The sequence below is a fragment of the Chiroxiphia lanceolata genome, chromosome Z (assembly GCF_009829145.1).
Source record: "Chiroxiphia lanceolata isolate bChiLan1 chromosome Z, bChiLan1.pri, whole genome shotgun sequence".
NCBI classification, from domain to species: domain Eukaryota; kingdom Metazoa; phylum Chordata; class Aves; order Passeriformes; family Pipridae; genus Chiroxiphia; species Chiroxiphia lanceolata.
In genome coordinates, this window is record NC_045671.1 from 55,567,089 (window position 1) to 55,591,350 (window position 24,262).

At 39.0% G+C, this 24,262-nt stretch overlaps 1 protein-coding gene across 3 annotated transcripts in view; it reads left to right on the plus strand.

Annotated features, from left to right (window-relative positions):
- Nucleotides 1-24,262, plus strand: part of APBA1 (amyloid beta precursor protein binding family A member 1) — a 79,602-nt gene that overhangs the window by 21,880 nt on the left and 33,460 nt on the right. For all 3 annotated transcript variants that reach the window (XM_032675169.1, XM_032675171.1, XM_032675170.1), the window contains one exon: nucleotides 18,988-20,192. In XM_032675169.1, coding sequence (XP_032531060.1) covers nucleotides 19,041-20,192 — 1,152 coding nt within the window. In that variant the 5' untranslated portion in view covers nucleotides 18,988-19,040. The remainder of the gene's footprint in view (nucleotides 1-18,987; nucleotides 20,193-24,262) is intronic.

The following is a 24,262-nucleotide window of genomic DNA, read 5'->3' on the forward strand; positions in this document are numbered from 1 at the left end:
GAAATGAGAACCATAGAAGAGAAAACAAGGAACTTTGACAGCTTGTATTACAGTGCTGTATTCAATCTGCTTCACATTAAAAATATTTCAGATTAAACCTTTGATATTAAAATACCTTTTCGGTCTTCCCAGGACACCTCTGAAAAGTATGGTGCGGGGTTTGCTTAAAATTAGCTGAAAAACCCCCAGAATTTGTTTTTGCCAGGGCGTTTGTCTTGTGTAGAGCTAGGTGATGTGCAATGTAAGGTTCATGGCTTGTTGGACTCCTGGATCAAAGGGAGGACTACAAGAGCAGATCCTTCTGTGCATACATGGAGATTTGCTTGTTTGTAGCATGGGCTGCAGGGTCCACTTGCGTGGCTGATGTCATTGGGGAGTTTGCAGATAGAGGTTATTTTGTCACTAATCTGCGTTTGAGAAATGTGAAATGGATTTTAAGTTTTTCCATGCAGCATGGTTGTCTGTACACTGTGGTCATGCTCCCTTGCACTAGCAACTTTTCATCCTAAATAGTTAATATATAATTGCTTTTCATATCTCCATGTGCATTCAGATCTGGAGCTGTGTGCTGAGAGAGCAAATGTTTGCACAAAGCCTTTGGTTTGTACCTTGAGTAGTCACTGAGGCTGGTACACGATTTTGCCTTATGAAATAGCACTTTATATTTCAGGAAGCCAACTTGGATGCTGCACGTTACAGTTCAACTGAAGTCCAATCCCTTGGGATTACATGGCTAGCTGAGAAGCTAGGACTGATACCTGCTATTACTGTTTGAAGGGAAAGATCTGATCCTTTTTCCCAGGAGCAAACCCTCCTAGAAGCTTGCCTCCTTGACTGTCTGTGGAATTAGAAAATAAATTGCTTACAGCAGGTAACTTTAATCCCTAATAAAGTTCAACAAAATTGAATTTAGCCATTATTTTGAGGCCAGTGCCTGTGAGATGATAGGGTTTTTTTAATTATCTCAAAAAGTATGCAGTCTTTTTTAATGAGTTGTAAGGTGGCATTGTTTATGAGTTGAGTGGACTTAATAAAATGCCATTATTGAATTCTGAGAGAAGGAGGGTTTGCCATTTTCAAGTTACTTTTTCAAGCAATTTTTTGAAGGAAAAAGAACTGGTATGTTAAATATTTTGTAGCAGATGACAAAGCCTGTGGCCATTCCTGAAGTTCTCACTGAAACCACTACTTGTTTTCCTTGCAAAGTGGTTTCAAGAATAATAGGCAACATATATGGATTAAGGGGATCAGTCTATGTTTTGGTCTGTGAGCCTTCTGAAAAGAATCTGAGTCTGCTCTGCAGTGGGAGCGGAACTGCTGTGCTGTGAAACTGCTGGATTGCTCTCTGCTCTTAGAAGTACTTCCTCTAATGTGTAGAAACATTTACAAGGAATCTGACCTCTTCCTGATGCCCATTCGGTTCAGCAAGACTACACAAGTAGTCCTAAACATATGAGAGTTTTTTCTGAAATACTTCAGCTGAAAAATTTAGCATCAATTTCAAGCAAAGAGATGTACTGTTCAGCTTGCCACCAACTATTTAATACTTAGAGGACATTATGATCTTGCATCACAAAGAGTTACTCAATTTACTCTGTTTGTGACAGCTCTTCAGTATCTTATAAACATACCTGATTGCAAGTGCTATCCAGTTTAATTTAAAGACAGTAGATTAATTCTATTCCTAGCTTCCTGTATTTCTATCAGGTTGTGGAGAGAATTCGGTAATACGTTTTATAGTTAAATTCATAATCCATGTTTATACCTACTTAAATCTCAGTCTGCTGCACAATGCCTGATTTAACTTGAAATGAAAACCCCACATCACATATAACTAACAGGCTTGAGAGATGTGTTTGATTTAATTAGTGATGTTGCATGTGTTTTTGTACCAAGTACACATTGTTCATAAATTTTCCCAGATGATTATCTTCAGGAGATTTGGTTCACGATGACATCGTTTCTGTATTTATAAACTGAATGTTTTAAGAAGACTGGCCTTGTTTTAAGCTCTATTTTTGTCCCTGCTACAAAAATAAAATAGATGAAGGAAATAGGGCATAACTGTTCCCTATGCTTATAGAAATTGTACTTCACAAAAATTGTCTCTACCCACTGTATTTCCTGTTGCTATTACTGTGTTGTTTTAGGGCTCCTTGCTGATGCAAATTGTCCTCTTCACTTTCAGAATTCACTACAAATAAGTACTGATTAATTTTCACTGCAGTCTAGTAGCTTGATGAGTTTTTATGTCATGCTATGTGCACTAAAGGAGAGATTTTTCTGTGACTTTCAGGAAGCAATTAGATAGAAATCCAGAATTTCTGTCTGCTAGCTGTGTTCCTGAAGCATCTGTTTCTGCCTCAGTACAAAAATAATCAAAATACTACAAAGTTAAAGCAATGGCACAAAGTTTCTCATAGCAATTGCTTAAGCATTGCAGCTTTATTAATCTTAATGGCGAAAATTGTACTCTTACATTACTCCATATTTGTTAATATATTTTTATTTAATAATATTTTAACCTGTTATAAGTCAATATGATTTTGGTTTAGCTTGGTAGGAGTGAAGCACAGTGTTTGCATATCAGGTTTGTAGAGCAGGTACAGTCTTTTCTGTATTTGGTTTAATACTACACTGTTAGGGGAAAACAGATCATGCTGGATCTGGCAGTTTGAGAAAGGTGAAGCTGCTGCTGCTCCATGCCCCCCAGATTTTTTCACACAACCTCACTCATACATCCTGTAAGATCTTCAGAAATAATTGCTATGTGGATACATTTCTGTTACTGCCAAGGTTTGACACGCCTGCATTTAGAATGGAGATTTGAGACTTAGATGTGAACTATTAAGATGTTTATTGATTAATGAACACTCAAAGAGGAAATAGAGCAGCAAAATAGTCTGTGCAAAATAATCTCTACTCCATGCAGTAAAATATACCCTTTTACAATTCTGTAATGATACAGAGTGCAGAATGTAAGGAATCACATGTGGTTATTATTAAATTACAGTTTTCTAAGTACTGAGGTGGAAATCAATTTCCTGCCTACACACATGCCTGCCTCCCCCCCAACCACAAAAAAAGAATAAAAATCTTAAGAACAAAAACATAGTTCAGAGTCCAGCATGTCTTCCAAAGGATTTTCTTCCAGCCTTCTTGTGGACTTGAATCCACATGTCAGCATGACTACCACCTATAGTTATCCACACAACTACTATTGGAAGACCCACCTTCCTTTCTCCACTTGATTTGGCATTTTATTTTCCATTTGCTACTTTAGTCTTTTTTTTCTCTGAGTTTGGACTGAGCTTTTCAAAAGCCTTGCACCTCCTTGTCTCTGTCAAAACTTTTCACAAGGAAACAGCCCTCTCTCATAGTTACTTTTCTTAAATTGGTCCCAGTTTTGCTACATACGTACTCAGATTTCACGATTCCTGTTGTTCTCTGGGCAACATAAGCCTTATGCAGTATTATCAACAGGATTATTTCCGTGTGGGTGGCTTCACAGCCCAAAATTCATGTATTATTACCAGCTTAGATTTCTTGGATTTGGTTTAAGTTTTTCAATTACTGGATGTAATTATTCTCCTTTCGATCTCTGCCTAGATCCAATTCATCATGACGAGGTTCTTACCATCTGTGCTGGGGCATGTGCCAGAGCAGCAGGGTAACCTGTTTTTCACATTTTTGCTGTGGGGTGTCACAGTTCCTTACTAGGGCCTTAGCTATTGTGAGGCTGTGTGCTCCACATTGACTTCTTGTTCACAATTGCCTTTGCATGCAATCCATTTCTTACTGAAATCTTTCTGTTTAATTTGCTAGGAAATAATGTAGGGTCTTGGTGAAAGACGTAGAGCTGAATCTTTTGGTTTTCTTGCTGTAAAGATGCCTAGAATTGTTTTAATAAGCAGGAAAAGCTTTCTACTGTGAAATCTGCAAATCACTAATGTGCACGTATAGGGCCAAAAAGTTTTGCAAGACGTGGATTTAATTGGGTGGTTGTTGTGGTTTCTTTTTTTTTGTTCACCTGCTTGGATTGCAGAGACCTGAAACAAATTTCTGCACTGAGATATTTGAAGGCAGAATCATATGCCAGTATCTGTCAGTCTATTTGGTGCAAGAGTTACTATCATATTACTCTGAGGTGTATGAGAAGCCATATTTTACCAACTGAAGCTTTTAGGAAGTGCTTTGTTTGGTTGTTTTTGTTATTTGCTTTTCCTCTTACCAAAATAATTCACAGTCACAGAATAATTCCCTCTTGTTTAAATAAATGCAGAGAACTCTTTAGGAATGCATTCGAAGGAAAAACTGATTACCTCTTGCAAACTGGGTAGCACTTATTTCTGAGAATTTTATATACTGACTTAACCTCAGTGCACCATATACCACATATTGGAATAAGGACAAGCATGTGGGTTTTAGTCAAGGAGACTGTTTGATTCAGTTGCATGAATATTTCAGTGATTTGCAAGATGCACCAGTGATTCTTTATCCTGTTAGAAGAGACACTTCAAACATAACCTAACAAATTAAATGAAAATAATTCTTATTAAACTCATTGCCCTTTTCAAACTTCACATTGGTTTACAAAAAAAGATATTTTTACATCAAAAGTCAGATATAATACATCATTTAGCTTAACTAGAGCATTGTCGAATAGTTCATCAGATTTGGACATCAACTTGGCACTTCATATAATCTGATATTCCTTACAAGAAAAACTGAACTGAATTCAGGATTTTGGACTTATATGGAATTCTATGTGTAGCTCTAGAGATGTCAAAAAACTTTAACTCAGTAGTCAGCAAGTTAACTTCAATGCAATTTGTTAGTTTTATCAGTATTAACTTCTTAGGACAGAAATAACGTCTGTATTATTTTTAGTGATGAAGTCAGGTATTCCCAGTAATGCAGTCTATTTTTAAAAAATCCTGTCAGTAAGAAATTAATAAGTGTCTATATTGCTAATGATGTCTGTTTTTAGCACAGTGTATGATGCCTGCCATTCAGCAGTTTACTTAACTGATATAAAGCATTGGAAATCTCATAAAAGGAAAGGGTAAATCTGGGCTTAAAATTACTTGATTTTGAATTCTGAGAGTTATTTAACTTTCTAATTCTTTTTCTAATTCTATTAAGGTAATACCGTATGTTGCCATCTGAGGCAGCTGAAGGTAACAAGTTTCATAGAGCAGCCCCAAAAGATTTTGAGAGTACTAAAGATCATGATATTTGTGTTTTGCTGCATCAGAAAATCTAGAAAAACTTCCTGTTAAAAACAGCAAAGAAGTATTTTTACCTAGTTATGATAAAATGGTGTGGAAGAGAGAACATTCACAAAACTTGCAAGAGTTATGGCAGCTATTCTGTGCTGCTTTTGAATTGTTGTTTATTAAAGGCACAATGATTTTGCCTATTTCATAGTCCTACACTGGATAGAAAGTTGTCAAACGAAGTATACAAAAGTGTAAGTAAAGTGTTCTCCAGTTAGATTTTATTGAAGACAACACTTGGCCCTTAGAAAAATACATGAAAGTGTAGATAAGAATTTTGAGGATTTAAATCACTGATGTTGCTGTATAATGAGCTAGGTAAAGTGATTTCAGAGGGTTTTTTTAATTTATTGCTGCAGATTGGTCTCTAAAATGAGCTTTTCAGTGTCAAGACAATTGGAGGATTGTAAAAAGACTAACAACATGCCTGTCAGTCTCAATTTTATTGACATTTTTGTAGCATTTTTATGAATACCACCTGTGTTTACTAGTACTGAAGAAACTTAGAAGAAAAAAAAGAAATTTGTATTTTCCCCACCCTCTCCTATGATTTTAAGGCGTGTACCTGTTAGCAATCTCTAACCAATATGTACTTTTTCTTCTGAATTGAACAGTTTTGAAGGCTTGGACTTGAGAAGACTGCAGAGAAGAATCTGGTTACCTACTGACGTGAAGTTGGTTCTCCCCATATGTGTGTTGAATTAATTAGAGCTGAATATATGTTCATATTTCTTTTGTAATCATTCTTTCTTTTCAGTGAGCATGTGGTGGATTGACCTTGGCTAGCTGCCACCCCCCACCTCCCCTGCCTCTCTCGTACTCCCTTTCCTCAGCAGGACACTGGGGAGAAAATAAGATGGAGAAGTTTGTAAGTTGAGATAAAGAAATGAATTGTCAGTTGCTGTCATGGGCAAAACAGACTTGATTTAGGGCAAATTAATTTATTGCCAATTAAAATAGGGCTGCATGGTGATAAACAAGAACAAAAACTAAACACACTCTCCTTACCCTCCTCCCTCACTTTTTCCCATGCTCAACTTCACTCCTTCTTTTCTGACTCTTCTACCTCTTCTCCCCTGGGGAGGGGCACTGCACCACACCTTGGCACTGCATGCCAGACAGAACAGCTACAGTAGTTACCTCAGGAGGGTAAAGCAAGGTAGTTTCTTCTGAAATTATGACTCAGATTTGCTAGTGTTTCTACTGGGAAGCTTGGAGCCTACAACCAGTTGTGGCAGTGTGCAGCTGAAGAGCTCTAGTAGCCTTGGGTTCACTTAGGGGATGGAGGATGGGTAGTTTTGGGATTTGCCAGAAGACACCAGTGCAATTGCCTGTGACTCTGGGCAGGGTCTTTTTGTGAGGTGAGAGGAGAAATGCAGGCCTTGGGACAAAAAGGCTAAGAAGTATGATTTATTGAAGAAAATACCACAACCCCCCCCACCTTGGTAGGAAACCTGGGGAAGCTAATGTGCTGGCAGATGGTCCTTCGATACCGTCATCAGAGTGCTTGGATTTGTGGTTGGCAGTGCCCCAGCACCAGCTGGTGCTGCAGGCCTTGATCTGGATGTGGATTTGTGCTGTCCCTGGTGCCGGGCTGAGCTCTTGCAGAAGGGACCAGTCTTTCCCCATACGTGTACATGCACAGGAAGAATCTTCTGGCATATGGACAAAATAATTATTTGGAGGGATGAAGGGTGAGAACAGAAGCAGCTTGTCTCCATATTTCTTTAATACTGTTATTTTCAGGAGTTCAGATTCCTCTGGGCAAAGCAGGTAGCAAAGAGTTAGAGCCACAGCTGCATTTTCTAATATGCAGAAACAGGGCTGAGGTGAGGAAGACGTGGACCATGATGCTACAGAGCCTGATACCGGCAAAGCCAGCCCCTCTGGGACATGGGGAATATGTGGAGATGGGGCTTGGCTTGGCTGAACTTGATATAGCTGCGAGCCAAGGGAGTTGTCCATATTGTTGCTGCTTAGCAGCCTTTGGCTGATGTTTTATAGTCACTCAAGTGCTGTTGTTCCCTTTGTGGTCCCAACAAACTCCCTCTTGCTTATTCTCCTTTACTGTTTTTCAGTGGCTTAGTTCTTTGCAGTAGGTATGGATTATTGATCTTGAGCTTGTTGATTCTTCTTTTTTGGGCCTTAACTTGTTGATTTTTTTTTTCATTGTAATGTTCAGGTTTCCTGGATGAGCCCTTTAAATATTTGTCTGCATGTTGTTATTTTCTATAAGCTGTAAAATAAATCTGTATTTTGGCTTCTCAACATGCTTGGTTACCTGAACTATGATTACTTTTATTATTCCTAAACCAAGCAGAATTATACATCATAGTACAAAGACTTATTTGGATGATGGTTTGCGGGTTCGGTTTTTAGTTTGTTTCAGCCTTCAGGAAGGAAAGGGGTTTTCTGTGTTCTTTTTTTTGTAATGTATCAGTTTTTCTGTCGCTACAGTGATCTTTTTTTTTGTCTGTTAGGTTTTTGCTGTTAGTTATGTTTATCTATTTTGCAGCTATCCATCTGCTTTTCTTAGCTCAAAACCTCTTTTCTGGCAGTTGATGATTGTTTGAAAGACATCCATTATGTGACCTCCAAACCTGCTCCACAATGTGTACTGAAGTGCAGTGTGTTGGGACCATCAGAAGTTGCCCTTCAGAAGTGTACTTCAGATCCAAACTGAAACGCAAATAGACCCACTCTGAGAAACTGTCTCTGGCAAGTGTAGATGACCATCTATTCACTCTTACAAACTACAGATTTTTTTTTTTTCTGTGCTCTTCCCTTTACTCTCTGTTCCCTTTTTTGCCTTTTTTTTCCCCTAGAATTGATGAGAATTGGAAGGTAGGAATTCAGAGACTTCCAGAAAAGCCAAAACCCTGACCTGAAAGAGCCATCAGTATTTTCCCAGAACTGATGGTGATTTTTTTAATCATGTAGGCTTTAATCAAAATTTTGAAACATCAGCTTGCAGTGAGTCACTTCTGATTCCAGAGCTTGGATGGTATGTATTTGAGCTCATGATCTGCACAAGTAACTGTCTGTAGAAAAGTGGCCTTTTTAAAAGTCTTGAGACTTGGTTATGTGAAATTTCTACTGTTGACCGGCTGCATTTGTACGTAAAAGGTTTTCTATTCAGGTGACTAATTTCACATCCTTAGCAGGATGTGCCAGAAGAGCATTTTGGACTCTTACTTTTTAGTTACTCTTATACCAGAGTCCCAGAAGACTAAGGAAGTGTATGTTGTGCTAATATTTTAAAAGGTAAAGTGAATGTCTGGATACTTGTAGCGTTGTAGCTTAACATAAGTCTCACGTAGGATAATGGAAAGAATATTGTGGATTGACAAATTTTTTAAAAATTGCAGGTCTGTCTCAGTGGTTTATGCTGCAGTTCAAGCAAGCAAGAGTTTAAGGGATCATAATGGTTTATGCTTTTCAGGAGGTTGGATCTACTGATCAGCATGGGCTTTACAACTTTTCTAGACCTAAAAAACTACTTGTCCAGAGAAGTCCATGAAAATTAATACCAACAGAAGCCATCTGCCTGACTGAGTTGAAACAGTATTGAATTCTGTAGTACAGTGGTAATCCTAACATAATCCTTTAGCAGCCTCCAAAGCCATGAAAAATATATAGTTCTTTATTATTTTAATTGCTTTTTAAATCCACTTCCATGTTTACAGTAAATTCATTGACTTCCTACCTTCATTTTAAAGCATATTTTTATGAGACAGATCACGGCCTCAGTATTATTTTCCCTGAATTTAAGAAATTAAAGCCAAAAGGATGCTCTCATAGAGCAAAGAAAATGGAAATTGGCAAAATAAGCACGTGCATTCTTGTTAGGTCACGTATACAAAGCTCAGATATTTGAAGAGAGGTCCAAACTGTTTCTTTGCCTGATGGATAGTGGAGATGAGAACAGCATGGTATTTAATTTGAGTTAAATACCACACTTAAGCTTGGGTATCAGAAGAAAAAGACATTCTGTTGTAGGAGGAGTGGTCCTTCCTTGAAAAAGAATAAAAGAATAAACCAGAGTAATTTCAGAATATATAATCTCCAGAATATAGAATCCCCCTTATCTAGGTTTCATGGAACATTTAAGAGACTTCTTATCTTCTCTTTATAAAACATAATAAAGCAAAATAATTAGGGCATCTGTTTCCTGGAGAGAAAGAGTTATCAATGTCTTTGAAATACGTTGCCTTAATAATAACTTCTGAAAATAAGTGAAAGGAGCCATTGACAGTCAGACTGTCTGCAAGCAAAAAGGTGAAAAATGTTAACAGATTTATACCTATATGTTTTAATTATTTGAAACGCTTCAGGATTGTACTGTTCTTGTAAGTTCTTCCCCATGTGAAATGTGTTTTACCTTACAATCACCCTTTTTAGCTGCCACTTTACTCTAATTCCACCATTTGGATGTGTTAATAATATAAAATGATTTTATAAGGTTAAGAATGCATAATAAAATATTTTAAATGGAATATACTCTTCTACTAGAATCTAAGTATTGCTATATAAAGAGAGAAGACAAAATTACCTACTTTTACAGAAATGTGAGCTGTCTGAAGTTTTTTACATGTCAGTTCTATTTGGAAGGGAGACAAAAGCACTGCAGGGGAGGTACTCTGCCACCTTACATGTGTTTAGAAAATTTTAAATTTATTTAAGTTTTCCTTACCGTTGCATCTTTAAATGCTGTTACACTATACCCTTTTTACCTATTGTCTGTATAATTTACTTGGCTGGGACTGGTCTGTGTGGATGTAAATGTTGCATAGGGATGTGAAAAGTGTGTTTGGGTGACTCCCCTTAATTTTCTTTGTTTTATTTTGAACTCTCTCCTATGTAGCTCTGTTCTGGTCAGTTTGTTTTCCTAGTGCATAGAGACTGGCAAGTGTATGGAAAGCTTTGTGGCTTTGATAGAATGCATCTGCTTTTGATTTTTATAATCTGGCAGTAGTGTGTGATCTTAATTACCGTCAGCAGATGGTTTTTTTTCCTTACCCTGATGGGACTCCAGTGGCTGCAGACAGGCATTGCTCCCATTTCCCTGCTCAGGCTGTGATTTCTGAGCAAGCTGCCATTTGAGAGACATGTGAGCACCCTGAACTGGGTACAGTGCAATTACTAATACTCTTCAAGTTATGTTCCAAGCTGCAGATGTGGAGGAATGCCAGCCTTCATTAGGGTTTAATTGTGGCTGGGGAACAGATTTCATGTGTAGTCACCTTGGAGCTGCTAGTTCCACTAACAGGAATGTGCTTGTGCTGAAAAATGGTCTCAGTCAAGATCTTCCTCAGTGCAGAGAGAAGTGAGGTTAGGGTCCTCCCTAACCCTTTTCTCCTCAGCTCTGGGGAGTAGCACAGGCTGTATCTTGCTTGCTTCCAAAGTCACTGAAGGTGCAGAAATTGTTAATGTTTTGAGCTAGAAAAAAAATTCTGTTGGGGACCCTGAACCAGGCAGACATGTCTGGTCGGGCCAGTCAGGTGCTTGTAGGTGCTGGTCTAGCCAGACAGGCCTCCTGCAAATGAAAGTCTGGTGTGTAGTGCCTAGTGCTGCATCTGCTGTAGTGCTGACAAGTGGTCACAATATTTCAGAAAGGTCATAACGGTGGAAGATGTCTTTGAGAATTTTTTACCTAATCACTCAGAATTGTGCTTGGAAGTAAATGTGTCACATCCTTCCATGTGGTTTTGAAGAGGACTGTGGGGCTGTGTTTACAGTAGGACACTGTAATACAGCTGCCAGTTTGTGAGAAAATGCAAGTGACAGATTAGTTTTCCTTCAAGCCTTTGGAAACTCATAAGCTGGACCATGCAGCTTAGATTTTGGTTTGTTTTGTTTTGTATTGTTTTGTTTTTAATGTGGACTAAATCTGCAGCTTGTCCTTGAAATAGAAGTAGTAAAATGATCTGTGAGTGTTAGTAGAAGTTGATGGTTGGAGATGAGATTGGGCTTATTTTGTAGGCTAAAATGGTAACAGAAAATAGAATAGAAATCTGTCCATGTAAGGAGGAGAAAAAAAGTTAATTTTAATCTACTGTAAACTACATCTATGCATTCCTACCTCCTCCTCCTTCGCATCTGTTATTTTGTGCCATAGTTCTTGGTTTTTGTGAAGTTTTTTCCCCCTTGTTATGTGCCTGCAAGATTGAATCTACTGAAGTAGCATTTAACCAGGAATGTTGCAGGTTGAAACCATTAAGGTTTTCTTTTTTTTTTCTTTCCCCCCCCCATAACTTTTCTTGTGACTACAAATGTGACTTTAAATCAAATATCTTTGCTTGTGGGATTTCACTGTTCCTTCATGAGTTTTTTGCTAACCTGCCGCCCTTACACGCTCTTACTAAATTCTGTGAATGGAAGCAGATACAGGCCCTGATATCTTGCTGTCACTCTGAAATAAGATACAAACTAGCTAATACTTAAAACCTTCTTCTCAGTCACGTAGTCCAGGCATACATCAGGTCCTTGAAAAGGAGCTTATTTTATGGTAGTTAGAAAGTGTTAATTCAGTTGTTTTGAATGGTGGGAAGTGGATGAAGAAGAGCTGATATGCTTACTGTGATCAAGTATTTGGGAATTTTAGCTACCTCATCTCTCAGTCTGGCTCATTCTTCCCCACTCTGAATAATACCTCCACATCTTCCTTGTTGTCTTTAACAATGACTTTCTTCTAGAAAGGCTTGGAAAAGTCATTTGTCAAAAACCATGTAGTAAAGTGTAAGTCTAATAAAAATAAAAATTGAAATAAGAGTTGTCTGGTTTGAGGGTTTCCTTTTTTTCTAGTATAAAAATAGGGTGGAGGGTTGGGGGAATTGTATATTCTGGTGTTTTCAGTAGCTGGGTGTTACAGTTGCCAGCCAGTGGTACATTTTTAAATATATGTTACACTATGAAAGGCAAGCAAGTTCTGTATGCCATCTGTCCCAGTTTTTCAGCTTGACTCAGGTATAGCTACTTTGAAACTTGTGAAATAAAAGGAAATAAAGGAGAATCCGGTCTTTTAATTCTGTGTTGTCTGAACCATAATTGCTTTTCATGAGGGATTATCCTTAGCTTGAAGCTCTCAGGTAATAAGGAGTGCCTCAGAATATGTTTACTGATTGTGTGACAGAATCTAGGAAGTTGTGGGGCTTTCAGGACTATCTCTGTGCCATTTCATTGAGTTGAAACAGTATTCTTTGACTCACTTGTCTCAGCTGAAAGAAGCTGATGAAACTAACAGACTTAACTAGCTGGACTTCATTGTCTTGTTTAACTTGGTTTTCCTGAAAGCTCCATATTTGCTGAAAAGATGTGAATTGGAAGGGGAGAAAAGTTAAATGTGTTTTGAGAGGTATCTAACACAGGAGAAATGGAGAACTCTAAGTGGGCATTGCATATGCTGTTAAATTCTCAGCAATTTCATACCATAGAGGCTTTTTAAAGAAAAAAAAAAGATTGAAGATGTGTCTCAAAGACATATATGTTGGATTTTTGAGAGGTAGCTTGTGTTCATATGTCTTGTTAAGATCTGTAGAAGTGAAACATTGGTGCATTGCTGAAGTCTGGAAAAACAGAGGTTTTTTGTGAAAGTCTTCAGAGAGTGTGCCAAGGAAACTTGCACTTGAGGTGAGATGCCTTTGAAAATCCAGTCAGAGATCTCTGTGCTTCTAGTGTGATTTGGAGTTATGGGTAAATATGTTCAAAGAATAGCTATTTTTTCATGGAAGACATGGGTAAATATGGCTGAAGTTGTTTAGGGAAGACAAAACTCTTTGTTCACACACTCACCTGCCATATTAAATTTTCTCTTGTGAAAGTTCTGCAAAATAAGAGGAAATAGTTATGCTTCTTATAAGTGAAATAATTAATGAAAATAAAAAAAGTAGTAAATACCGCTCGCAAGGATACAGGCTGGGGCTGGTGGAGCCAAGTAGCAGTTCTGGGACATGGCCCACACAGCAAAATAAGGGTCAGCAGCACCTGGGGCAGTGTGGGACAGACACAATCCTGAGAACTAGGGTAGGGTGAGGACCGTCCCCTCTGCTCAGCACCTGCCAGACCCCACCTGGGTACCGCCTCTGCCTTGGGTCCCTGATAGAGGAATGACACTGCAGGGAGATGATGGGAAGCCACTGAGACAGTGGGTCTGGAGCCCTTGCCCTGCAAGGAGAGGCTGCAGGACCAGGGCTGGTTCAGCTGGGAGGAGGGATGGCTTCGGGGTCACCCAACAACAGCTCAGGGTATGGAGGGGATGCAGTGGACTCTTCACAGTTTTCTGTGGTGGGAGGGAGTGTTGGAGACAACTGGGACATGCTGAAACAGGGGAAATTGAAACTAACTGTAAGGAAGAAATGTTTTCCTCACAAGGACAGTCCAGCACTGGAGTTGGGGCCTATACAGGCTGTGCCATAACCAGCCTTGGAGGTTATCAAGCCCCAACTGGATAAAGCCCTGAGCAATCTGATCTGAGTTCAAAGCTGGCTGTGTTTTGGCCAGGGTTTGGACTGGATACGTCCTGTGGTGCCTTCCTAACTTGAGTTATCCTGTTATCCTGTATATGACGGAAAAAAAGTGTGTGTGTCTATAGTCTTGGTTCCACGTGGCACACAGCTTTGTTTTGAGACAGTAACTATAATATATAGACATATCAAGAGTATGAGCTTTTATTCAAGTCAGGATTGAACTGTGGAAATATGATGCATGATGCTCTTATAAAATAAACTTTAAAGTCCTATTTGGAATAATAATAGTAATAGTAGTAATAATAATAATTTCATTTCTACTTGTGTATACCGGAAACCAAACAATTATGCATCTGGACTTGGGTAAGAAGTAACAAATCAAGTTGGAATCTGATCACTCACACTTTCACCTTTTCTTACTGTGTATCTTTTCCTGAGTAGCACTGGGCATGCATGTTGTGGTCTTGCTCTAAGATGTTGGTCTGCCCTTTGGTGGTGCTTTAAATGCTTCTTTTTTAATATGAAGTAGTAGAGAAAAATTCTTAAACTTCCAACTTTTTCTTCATGTTGCATGAGAAATATATGGATATATTTATTTTTTCTTCTTTACAGGCAGGAAGGTCGTTTAACCTTCAGCAAAGAGTTAGTTGCAGTAGTAATCAAACTCTGATTTCTCTATTGTGAAGTCAGAGTCATCTATCAAGTCCTGTGTGAAAGAGTGCTTACAGAGCACTTTCTCATATATGTTTGATTACTGGAGCACAGCTGCTGTTCTGGGTAATTAATATGAGACTATAATATTGTTCAGATAGGTGCTGTGTCTATATTTCCAAGGTTGGATGACCTCTCTTGCTTATATTCTCTTCTGTCTGTGGCATTTTATGTGGGTTATTGATTTTTTTTTTGCTTGCAGGAAATAAAGTGCTTTTTGAAGGTCTGGTGAGAAAAATCAGGCAGACCTTGTATTTGCTTGAGGGAAATGCTGCTGAGAATAAAAGGTGTGGATTTTAGTAGTCTTCCAGCTACTGTGTATGAAAAGAGATTTAGTACTTCTAACTCTCAATCTTAATAGGTGTTCTTTAAATTACTGTCCTAAAGACTGATTGTTAAACAGTAAAATAAATGTTCTTGATTTAGAAGCTTACTTTTTGTGGCAGTAAATCTGCATTATATGGGAAATCTGTTGTTTAAATGTGTCTTAAAATGGCTTTTGGTGGTCTTTGCAAACACATGCTTCTTCTTCCCAACACCCCCCACGGTAACCTTATCCATGCAGGAATGTCCTGGGAAGGTGTCCTGAGGTGTTTCCCATTGGCCTTTGTTAACCCCTTCCTGTGATTGGGTGTTCCTGTAAGCCCCTTGAGACTTCTAATTGGTTACCCTGTGAATCCTCCTAAACCCTATAAATGTAACATCCCCAACAATAAACTCTCTCTTGCCTCCTCTCCACGCTGGTGTGCTGTCTCTGTGCCTGCCATGGGACCACGTGCGTGGGGGGAGGGGAGGGCACCTCTCCCCTCCAGCCTCAGGGACAGAAGAAAACCCTGAGAAAACCTCTGGAGTTCCCTTTCCCTATCCTTCAAGACGTCGGAATGGTTCTTCAGATGGAAATGGAACTAGAACTGGGCCGCCCCCCATCGTGGGTGGGGAAAGGGATCCAGAACTTTTCATTGAAGGTTACAGGGGCGTGGGTGACTTAAGGACATTTATTCAGATCTACAATTTTCTAAGTAAACTTATTTTCTAATGATTAATTTTTTTTTAGATTTAAAAATAATATTTTATTGTTTGCAAAATTAAAAATTTAGTTTAATTTATAGGAGGAAAGGCAAACAGAAGAGAACCTTTTTCAGTAAAAAGTTTTAAGTAAAGCATAGCGTTTTCTCCTCCTCCCTTCAAAAGACACAGCTTTGAAAATTTTAGGATATCAATATTTGAAATTAAACTGAGAGAATTCTTCGACCAAGGACAATTTTACAAGTGGGAATTTGGACTTGCACTTTGCAAAAGGAAAATACTGGGTCTCTTAGATGGTACTTAGCAATATTTTTGTATGGTTTGTAGTTTGTTTCTCACAGCTAGACTTGTCAGTGGTGCTGCCTGTCCATAGAATGCATGATGTTGCAATCTTGTAGTAAGAATTCTAAATTGGGATGACAAGTTTTGAGCTATTATCAGAACTTTTATTGTCTTAAGCATTGTGGCATTTGATACTTGAGTAACTTGACTTTTTTGACTTGAGATATCTTCATGTGGTTGATTTTTTGCCTTCTTTTCTAAAAACATAACTCAGCTAAAGATGTGTGAGGATACATGTGATAAGATTTCAAAAAATTGATCGTCATCTTGTGTTTACGTGTGACTTCATTTCTTTCAACTAGCACTACCCTTTTTCTGTGGGTGACCAGTGACACTTAGATGTGAGTTAGGGCTACTTTGAATGCAACAAATTTAAGGCAGATTTTTTAAATAGTCCTCTACTTTAGCCTAATTCTGTCTCTGCGCAAAAGAGTGGAAATTTTATTACTGACTTAGTTGAAAGCAGGCAGTGTTAATAAAACTTCCCAGTCTGACCATTCATGAGGCTCTCTGGCTGTCACACTCCCACCACCAGAGACTTTCACTGCTGGCACCAAAGCCCCTTTGCAGTGGGCGGCTCCAGTGACCTGACAGGTCCCCACTTGACTCCCCACCCATTCTTACTTAATTGGACCACATTTCCTTACTGGTTCGACCGCAGGTTTCCCACAGCAGAGACTCAGATGTCTCATTCCATGGAGCCACTTATTCATGGTACAGTAATACACAAACAGTCGGACCTGGGGCCTCCAAGGAGGGACCCCTAACAAAGAAACCCCTGGGCTTTTATCTCCTGACAGTCCAAGTGCATGGAAGTCTCACTCTGGCTCCTGAGTCTTTAGTTCCTGCTGTGTCTCCCGGTGTCCATCCGCCTGGCTGGTGCTACTGGTGCTCTTTTCTATGCAAAGGCTCAGCAATTCGTGGCTCTTGCCTGTGGCTCCTGCCACCCAGAGCTCCACCTACATCTCATACTGCAAGCTGAAAACAGAGCTGCCTACACCAAATGTATTCCTCAATAGTAATCCTCCTTGGGAAGGACTTTTCAAAGGGCTGTTATGCCTTGGCATCTTCACTCTTTTTTTTGTGTGCTAAAAATATAAATTTGTCCAGTATTAGTGTTCTTGCTTACTTAAATAGCATATCATATGCTGCAGGGAGGAGAGTGTTTGGTTTGTTAGTTCTGGTGCACACCTGCATACACACTTCTATTATGTCCATTCTCTTTAACTTAAAAGTCTTACTTGGACAAGACCTTATCTTGTCATGGAAGCCTTTTTACTAACACATCTTCCTTAGCTGGAAAAAGCAAACTGAGGTTTTTTTTAGTTATTTTGAAAAACAATTAGGTTGTGTAGAACATCCTTATCTGCTTAGCTATGGGATTGATTAGCTATTATTTTACAAGTGCATTTTTTATATACTATATTTTCTTCATTGTGATGAGAATGGGAAAGACAAGTCTTAGAGGTTAAACACAGCACACTAGGTTTGTGAAAGCTGTGTATCAGCGGTTTCTGAAAATGAAAAAGTCTGTCTGGAATCAGGGCCAAGATGCATTTTAGGTTTGTTGTGGTTTGTTTGTTTGTTTGGGGTGTGTGTTTGTTTTGTAGTTTTTGTGTTTTGTTGTTGTTGTTTGGTTTGGTTTGGTTTGGATTTGCTTTTGGTTTGTTTGTTTCTTTCTTTTGGTTTTGGTTCTTTGGGGTTTTTTTAGAACTCCTAAGTTTATAAGGCTAAAACATTAGGTGTAACAAAGACAACAAGTGTTCACTGAGCTGGAAGTTGTACCCTTTGGATTTCCCATGGAAGTGTAGTTCAAGTGGCTCACACCTAGCCTTGCATACCTCTCAACTTTTCTAATAGAGGGCAACTGAAATTACTTTTGCTTTCTCATCACAGGAAGTTATTCCCACTAGCTCTTCTGCACAGAGCTCATTTAGTCAGCAAAGTGCCACCTGAGCCTCCCTGCCTCTGTTTACTAGATTTGATTCAAGTTCTATTTCACATTCACATTAATTTTTTTAGTTGGTAATTGACACATGCTTTTATGGATCCTTCAAGTTAGAAGTCTTCCAATAGGTACCTTTTCTTTAGTACTTAGCAATAAGTCACAGGCCAGAGCTGTATTTTACTTATGGATATGTGGTTTTAAAAGCATATAGTGTGTCCTTTTCATGACATTGCATTTTAAAAACATAGGGCAAGGTTCAAAATAGCTGAAGATGTTACATAAAAGTGAAACTTTAAGAGCTAGATCATCCTGCTTGCCCTGTGAAACTTGTAGAAGCTAATTTGTATTCTTACAGTTAACCTGTTTCTGTGCCTTGCATATTTATTCTTATTGGCAGACCTCTCTGGTAATTTTGTATCTTGAAATCTTTTTTACTTGAAGTCAGCAAAGCTAAGATGCCTCACTAGTCTCAATGTGTCATGGTTATGAATATTAGTAAAGTGTTCTCCATGTTTTAGGAAAAAAGCCATTTTAACTGATTATGTATAGATTCCACAAAGATAGCTGTGTTCTATCTAGTTGTCATGTGCTTCTCTTGCGAGAAGAAACAGGTGCTTCAGATAACCTGAGAGTGCATTTTTATTTCTATTGATTTTTCAAAAGTGCATAGGGTGATTAGCTCAGGTATCTTAGCTAAGATGCCAAGACACTGAAGAATTGTCGAATGCATAGCTGTCCTGTATCTGAGCAATTGCAGGCTCCTGTGACAGGACTAAATCTGTTATTTTACATTACAACCTCTTTCCTTTGCTCTGAGTTAGTGAGCTACAGGGAGAGTGCTGGAGCAAAGGTGAAATACTTCTGTTGTATCTCTGCCATGGTGGAGCTCCTGGCAAAAGTTAGCTTTTCTAATATACGTCTTCCTGCATCATTGAAATGCCACTGCCAAGAGTTGCTTGGAAATGATTCTTCCACCAGGAATTTGTCCACAGCATTGAGAAGTTCAGTCCTTAGGAGTATTGTTTCTGGTTGCTGCTGTTGGAGGTATTTGCATGGGAGATAATACTGTTGTGCTGGCTGTTGTCTTACTGCAGAGCTGACCAAGTCAAATGTTTGTCTTTTGGGGAAGGAAGGGTGCCTTTGTTGCTTCTGCTTATTGATTCCAATTTTTTTTTAAGAGTAATGTCAGAGGTATTTTTTGTTTGTTTCTTTCCAGCTGTGATAGACAAAATGTCAGTAGAATAAGTGACCTACCCTACAGAACTTGCCATGAACCATTTGGTTGGACCACCTGAGGGGGAGATCAGCGAAGAGCCAGCGAACGGAGCAGTGAATGAGTCAGTGGAGGCTGATTTGGAGCACTCAGAAGTGGAAGAGGAGCAGAGGTATGTGACTCACTACCCAAGGCATACAAACAGCATCCAAGCGAGCCTGTCTGGGCAGGAGGAGGAAGGGATGTTAGCTCGGTCAGCCAGCACGGAGAGTGGTTTCCACAATCACACGGATACTGCAGAAGGGGATGTGATAGCCACAGTGGAGGACAGTTACGACACAGAGAGGGTGCAGGAGAATGAGGATGAGAGCGCGTATGCGGTGCAGTACAGGCCGGAGTCTGAGGAGTACACGGAGAACGCTGAGGCTGAGCATGGCGAGGCCATTCATAACCGAACATTGCCCAATCACTTACACTTCCATTCCATTGAGCACGAGGAAGCCATGAATGCGGCCTACTCAGGTTATGTCTACACACATCGTCTCTTCCACCGAGGAGAGGATGAGCAGTATGCTGAGGCTTACGCTGACTACGGACTGCAGGAGCATGTATATGAGGAAATAGGAGATACACCAGACCTCGATGTTAGGGAGGGGATCCAACAGTATGAGCGGGAAAGGGAGGAAGCCGACAATTACCGTAAGGAGGCACTTGGTGCCCGCCTTCACCACTACGATGAGCGGTCGGATGGAGAGTCTGACAGCCCTGAAAAGGAAGCAGAATTTGCACCCTACCCAAGAATGGATAGCTATGAACAGGAGGAGGACATTGATCAGATTGTAGCAGAGGTGAAGCAGAGCATGAGCTCCCAGAGCTTAGACAAGGCAGCTGAAGACATGCCAGAGTCAGAGCAGAGTTTGGAGCATGGTCAGGCTCTTGTCAGTGGTGGGCATGAAAGTAATGGCCAGCTCACATCTGGTTCTCGAGTTACACCCAGCTCAGGAGAATCTGTACAGAGGTACAGCAAGGAAAAGAGAGATGCAATTTCACTGGCCATCAAGGATATTAAAGAGGCTATTGAGGAAGTGAAGACAAGGACCATCCGTTCTCCTTATACCCCTGATGAACCTAAGGAACCTATCTGGGTGATGCGGCAGGACATCAGTCCATCCAGGGATTCTGACGACCAGAGACCACTAGATGGAGATGTGAGTATACAAAGCTTTTGGCTCTCAGATTGTGTATGTCTCATTCCTTTAATTGTGACATGCACGACAGTGAAGAAGGGTGCATGTGTTGTTCTGTGTCTCATTCTTGAGAAAAGTATGTGGTGCTTTGTTTTAAATTTCTACTCTAGAGAGCACGAGAGAAATAACCACATTCATTATCTGGTAGCCAAACCTTTCTTTATTAAACACTGCTGACCCCAGGTATACTGGATTTGTTACATGGAGCTCTTTACTTGTATTTTCTGAAACAAGTGCTGTTACATTTTTTGCTGACATAGGGTATTTTAGAATAGCTACCAAACACTTTCTTTTCTGTTATCTATCCTTGTGTGTTTTTGTTAATTCTAGGTTTTTATGTTTCATCTTCTGTCACGTAATCCCTACAATTCTGTCAGAAATTTATTAATATTCTGTATGGTGGTATTGTAGCTCAGATTTATATTCCAGAAAAGTTGCATGTCCACTTGCAGGCTCTAGAAATAGGTTATGAACCTCAATATATTACATTATCACTGTAAAATGTATTCACTCTCCAGCAACCTGAGCATCAAAGGCCATCATTTTGATTTATAGCATCAGCACTTCTGAAATCCTGTACTTTTGGCATGAGGATTAACTTGGATCAGAATTGTTTCCTAAATTGTGGTTCCAGCTATCTGTAAGAAAATATGTACTCCAAGTTTTATGAATTTTCTGCATTTTTAATAAAATAAACTCAAAACCAACTGCTAACTTCATTAAATTTATGCCTAATATGAAAAGAGCTGGTAGGCTAAATTTACTGACTTAAAATAGTCTATTATGTATTCCTAGGCTATTACTTAAGGGGTAAATGCACTGCAAACATTTGCTCTATCCTCTTTACTGCTGTGGAATGTTTTTTTGACCTTGTTTTTTTTTGAGAAGAACACCAAAAATAGAACTTTTTATGTGTTGTTTGGTGTTTTAAACTGAATTATTGTAACTTTAAGAATGCATCAGAACTATTTAAAACACCTCAGCCATTGCAAAGGGAATTCAGATGGTGAAAAAATATCACATACCAGATATTTCTATGACAGGCTTCTGGTTTCTTTATCTGCCTTCAAAATTATGAAGACTAGTATTCTACAAATGGGAAGAGATTTTTGGAGCGCGGTGTTTGAGTTGCTGAAAAAACATGCAAACTGATTGAGACATAGCATCTAGATTTAATTTTTTTTGGAAACACAGTGATAAGTATGTTTGAATTGTTTTCCTGATTCTTAATAGTTTTACTGAACATTAAAAAAAAAAAACAAAACGAACCAAAAAACCCTACAAAACCAAACCTATATTGCGAAAGTTATTTCTACTAATATTTTAAAAATTACATCTGTTACAGAGTTGATTAGCAGTCATATGAGGGCTAAAGAAATCTTCTCAGATTATTCTTTATGGGACACAATTATTTTTGACTTATTAAAAAAATTCCAAAAGCTGTAATTATTTTTCTCCCCTTTTTCAAATCGATCACATTACTTTTTGCTACACATTTTGTTTACCATATTGTCTATGATTGTAAGTGTTGTCTTTGCTTGGAGGATCGAAGAACTTCCTATTGCTTCCGGATCGGTTGTAACACCAAGTACAGTGATGGTCTCTGTGACATTAGGCTGAGGATCCTGAGAGCACCAAGTCCTTCCTGAAGGTGCTTCAGCTGCTCTACAAAATCTATCTGCATTTTGCAGAATTTACCTGTTCTAAGATATGCTGATGCGACTCAGCCTGGTATGCTGATACAGTGACAAAACAGGTGTTTCTGTTGGTCTCTGCATAGATTAGATATTGAAGTACACAGAGGTTCCCATTTTGCACCAAAAGTTAATTTCTTGTTTGATGTTTCCCACAGCAAGTCAGATAAGAACCTTACTTAGATTTTCAAGGCTGGCTGCAATCAGAACAGTGATCTGTAATGATGGTATAGCTCACTGAAAAGATAAATGATGGTTGTAGATGTACAGACAATCTGTGTTCTTGGAGCGAGGAAGTGAATTAGGCAAATAGTTTAGAAGATCTGTGGCAGATTGAGGGAAAGACGTTGTTGAAGGGACTTGGGTCTGTGTAGGAATTTTAGTTTTCGCTGAAGATGAGGTATGTATTTGCTTTACTGGATTCTTTAATTCAGTTGGCAACTCAGGAACAGTCTGCTTTCTTTAACAAAGCATTTGTAGAATTGCGTAGCTGTAAATTGGGCAAAAACTGGTTGTCTTGACTAAGTGACCATGAGTGGTCAATTGTAATAAAAATATAGTGAAGCCCACTCATCTAATCATAAATTTTATTTCTGTCTCTCTTGAGAAAAAAGAGGACAGGAGCTGAGGCCAATTAGTTTATGCCAACCAGATATGCCAAAGATGTTTTTCTTTCTGATTTGTAACACTGACCTTGAAGTAAGACTGTTTTTATCTTTAGGCAGACACTATTTTCTTACCTTGGAAAGGAGCTGCAGATAAATAATGCAAATTGGATGCTTTTATTACCTTCAGTTATTTTGCAGGTCTACTTTGAAAATTGTCTTTATATTTTTTAGCCAAACTATTTTCCTTTTAGAGATAGAACTTACTTGAAAATATTTGTAATACTTTTGTATTCTTAATCATATGATATTGAAACTGATAAGACCTCTTTAGATCCAAATAGCAGTCACTTTTTATTTAGCTAGGAGCTCTCCACTGGAGACCAATGAAGCCAGGGAGTCAGAAAATTTCAGTTGAGACTCATTAGATACAACTACTTTTGCCTTTTTTTGCAAGAAAGTGACTTTTACTCCCCAGTGCTGAGCATTTGAGTGATACATTCACAGCAGAATGCTTGGTAGAATACCAAATGGAAGTGTCCAGAGACTATTTTGAGAAGCTAACAACCCAGAAATATTCTGCTAACATGCAGCTGGGTATAGTTTGGGACTGTTAGGAAAGACATGCAGTAACTGTGATGGTAAGAAAGATACGGATCACTCCATCCATTTGCACTTAAGATGTCCTGATTTCAGGTTTATTCACAGGTAACCTACCAGGAATATGAGTCATTCCTATGTATTTCTCCTCAAAAGAAATGCTTGGTAGATACATGAAGAAGAAAATTTCTCACAGCCCATGGATTATTCTGTTGTAATAAACTCTGGTAGTCCTGTGATGCAGGAGACAGGTAGCTGGCTTCTGTGAATAAATAAATAGTGTACAGAGCTACCTGTTTAATATTTAACAATCTAGAGTATTAGCTGCCATGTACCTTGTGCACCCTGGTTTAGTGGTGTGTGCTTTCTCTTGAATAAGAGATGATCTGGACATCTAGCTTGTGGGAAGGGAGTTGTGTATTTGATAAAAGCTGAAAAATCCTCAGTGTCTTTTGAATAAAGGCAGTAAGAGGGTTTTTTAATTTTTGCCACACATATGAGATGTGTACAACTGACATATCCTTCTCAAGTCTGTTTATCAGAAACTTTTTAAACCAAAGCAGACCATCACTTGGATATGGCCTCACAAGGATCTCTTTTTCAAATACAATGGCAGTTAGGGCTGCAAGAAGTGTGACATCAGAAAACTGACCTGTGATGGAAAAGACCATGGAAGTGCAGTTAGGTTGTGTTTTCTGAGTGTGAAATGGGGGAGATTTTGTTCATGCATAGAATCATGGAATCATGGAATGGCTTGGGTTGGAAGGGACCTTAAAGATTTTGTTCCAAGCCTCCTGCTATGGGCAGGGACACCTTCCACTAGACTAGGTTGCTGAGAGCCACATCCAGCCTGACCTTGAACACTTCTGGGGATGGGGTATTCACAGCTTCTCTGGCCAACCTGTTTCAGTGTCTCACCACCCTCACAGGAAATAATTTCTTCCTAATACATGACCTCTTTCAGTTTCAAGCAATTCCCCCTTTTCCTGTCGCTACTTGCTCTTGTACGCCTCTGCAGGTTTTTTTTTAGGTTCCCTTCAGGTACTGGAAAGCTGCAATTAGGTCACCCTGAAGCCTTCTCTTTTCCAGGCTAAACAATCCCAATTCTCTTAGCTTTTCCACCACAGTGAAT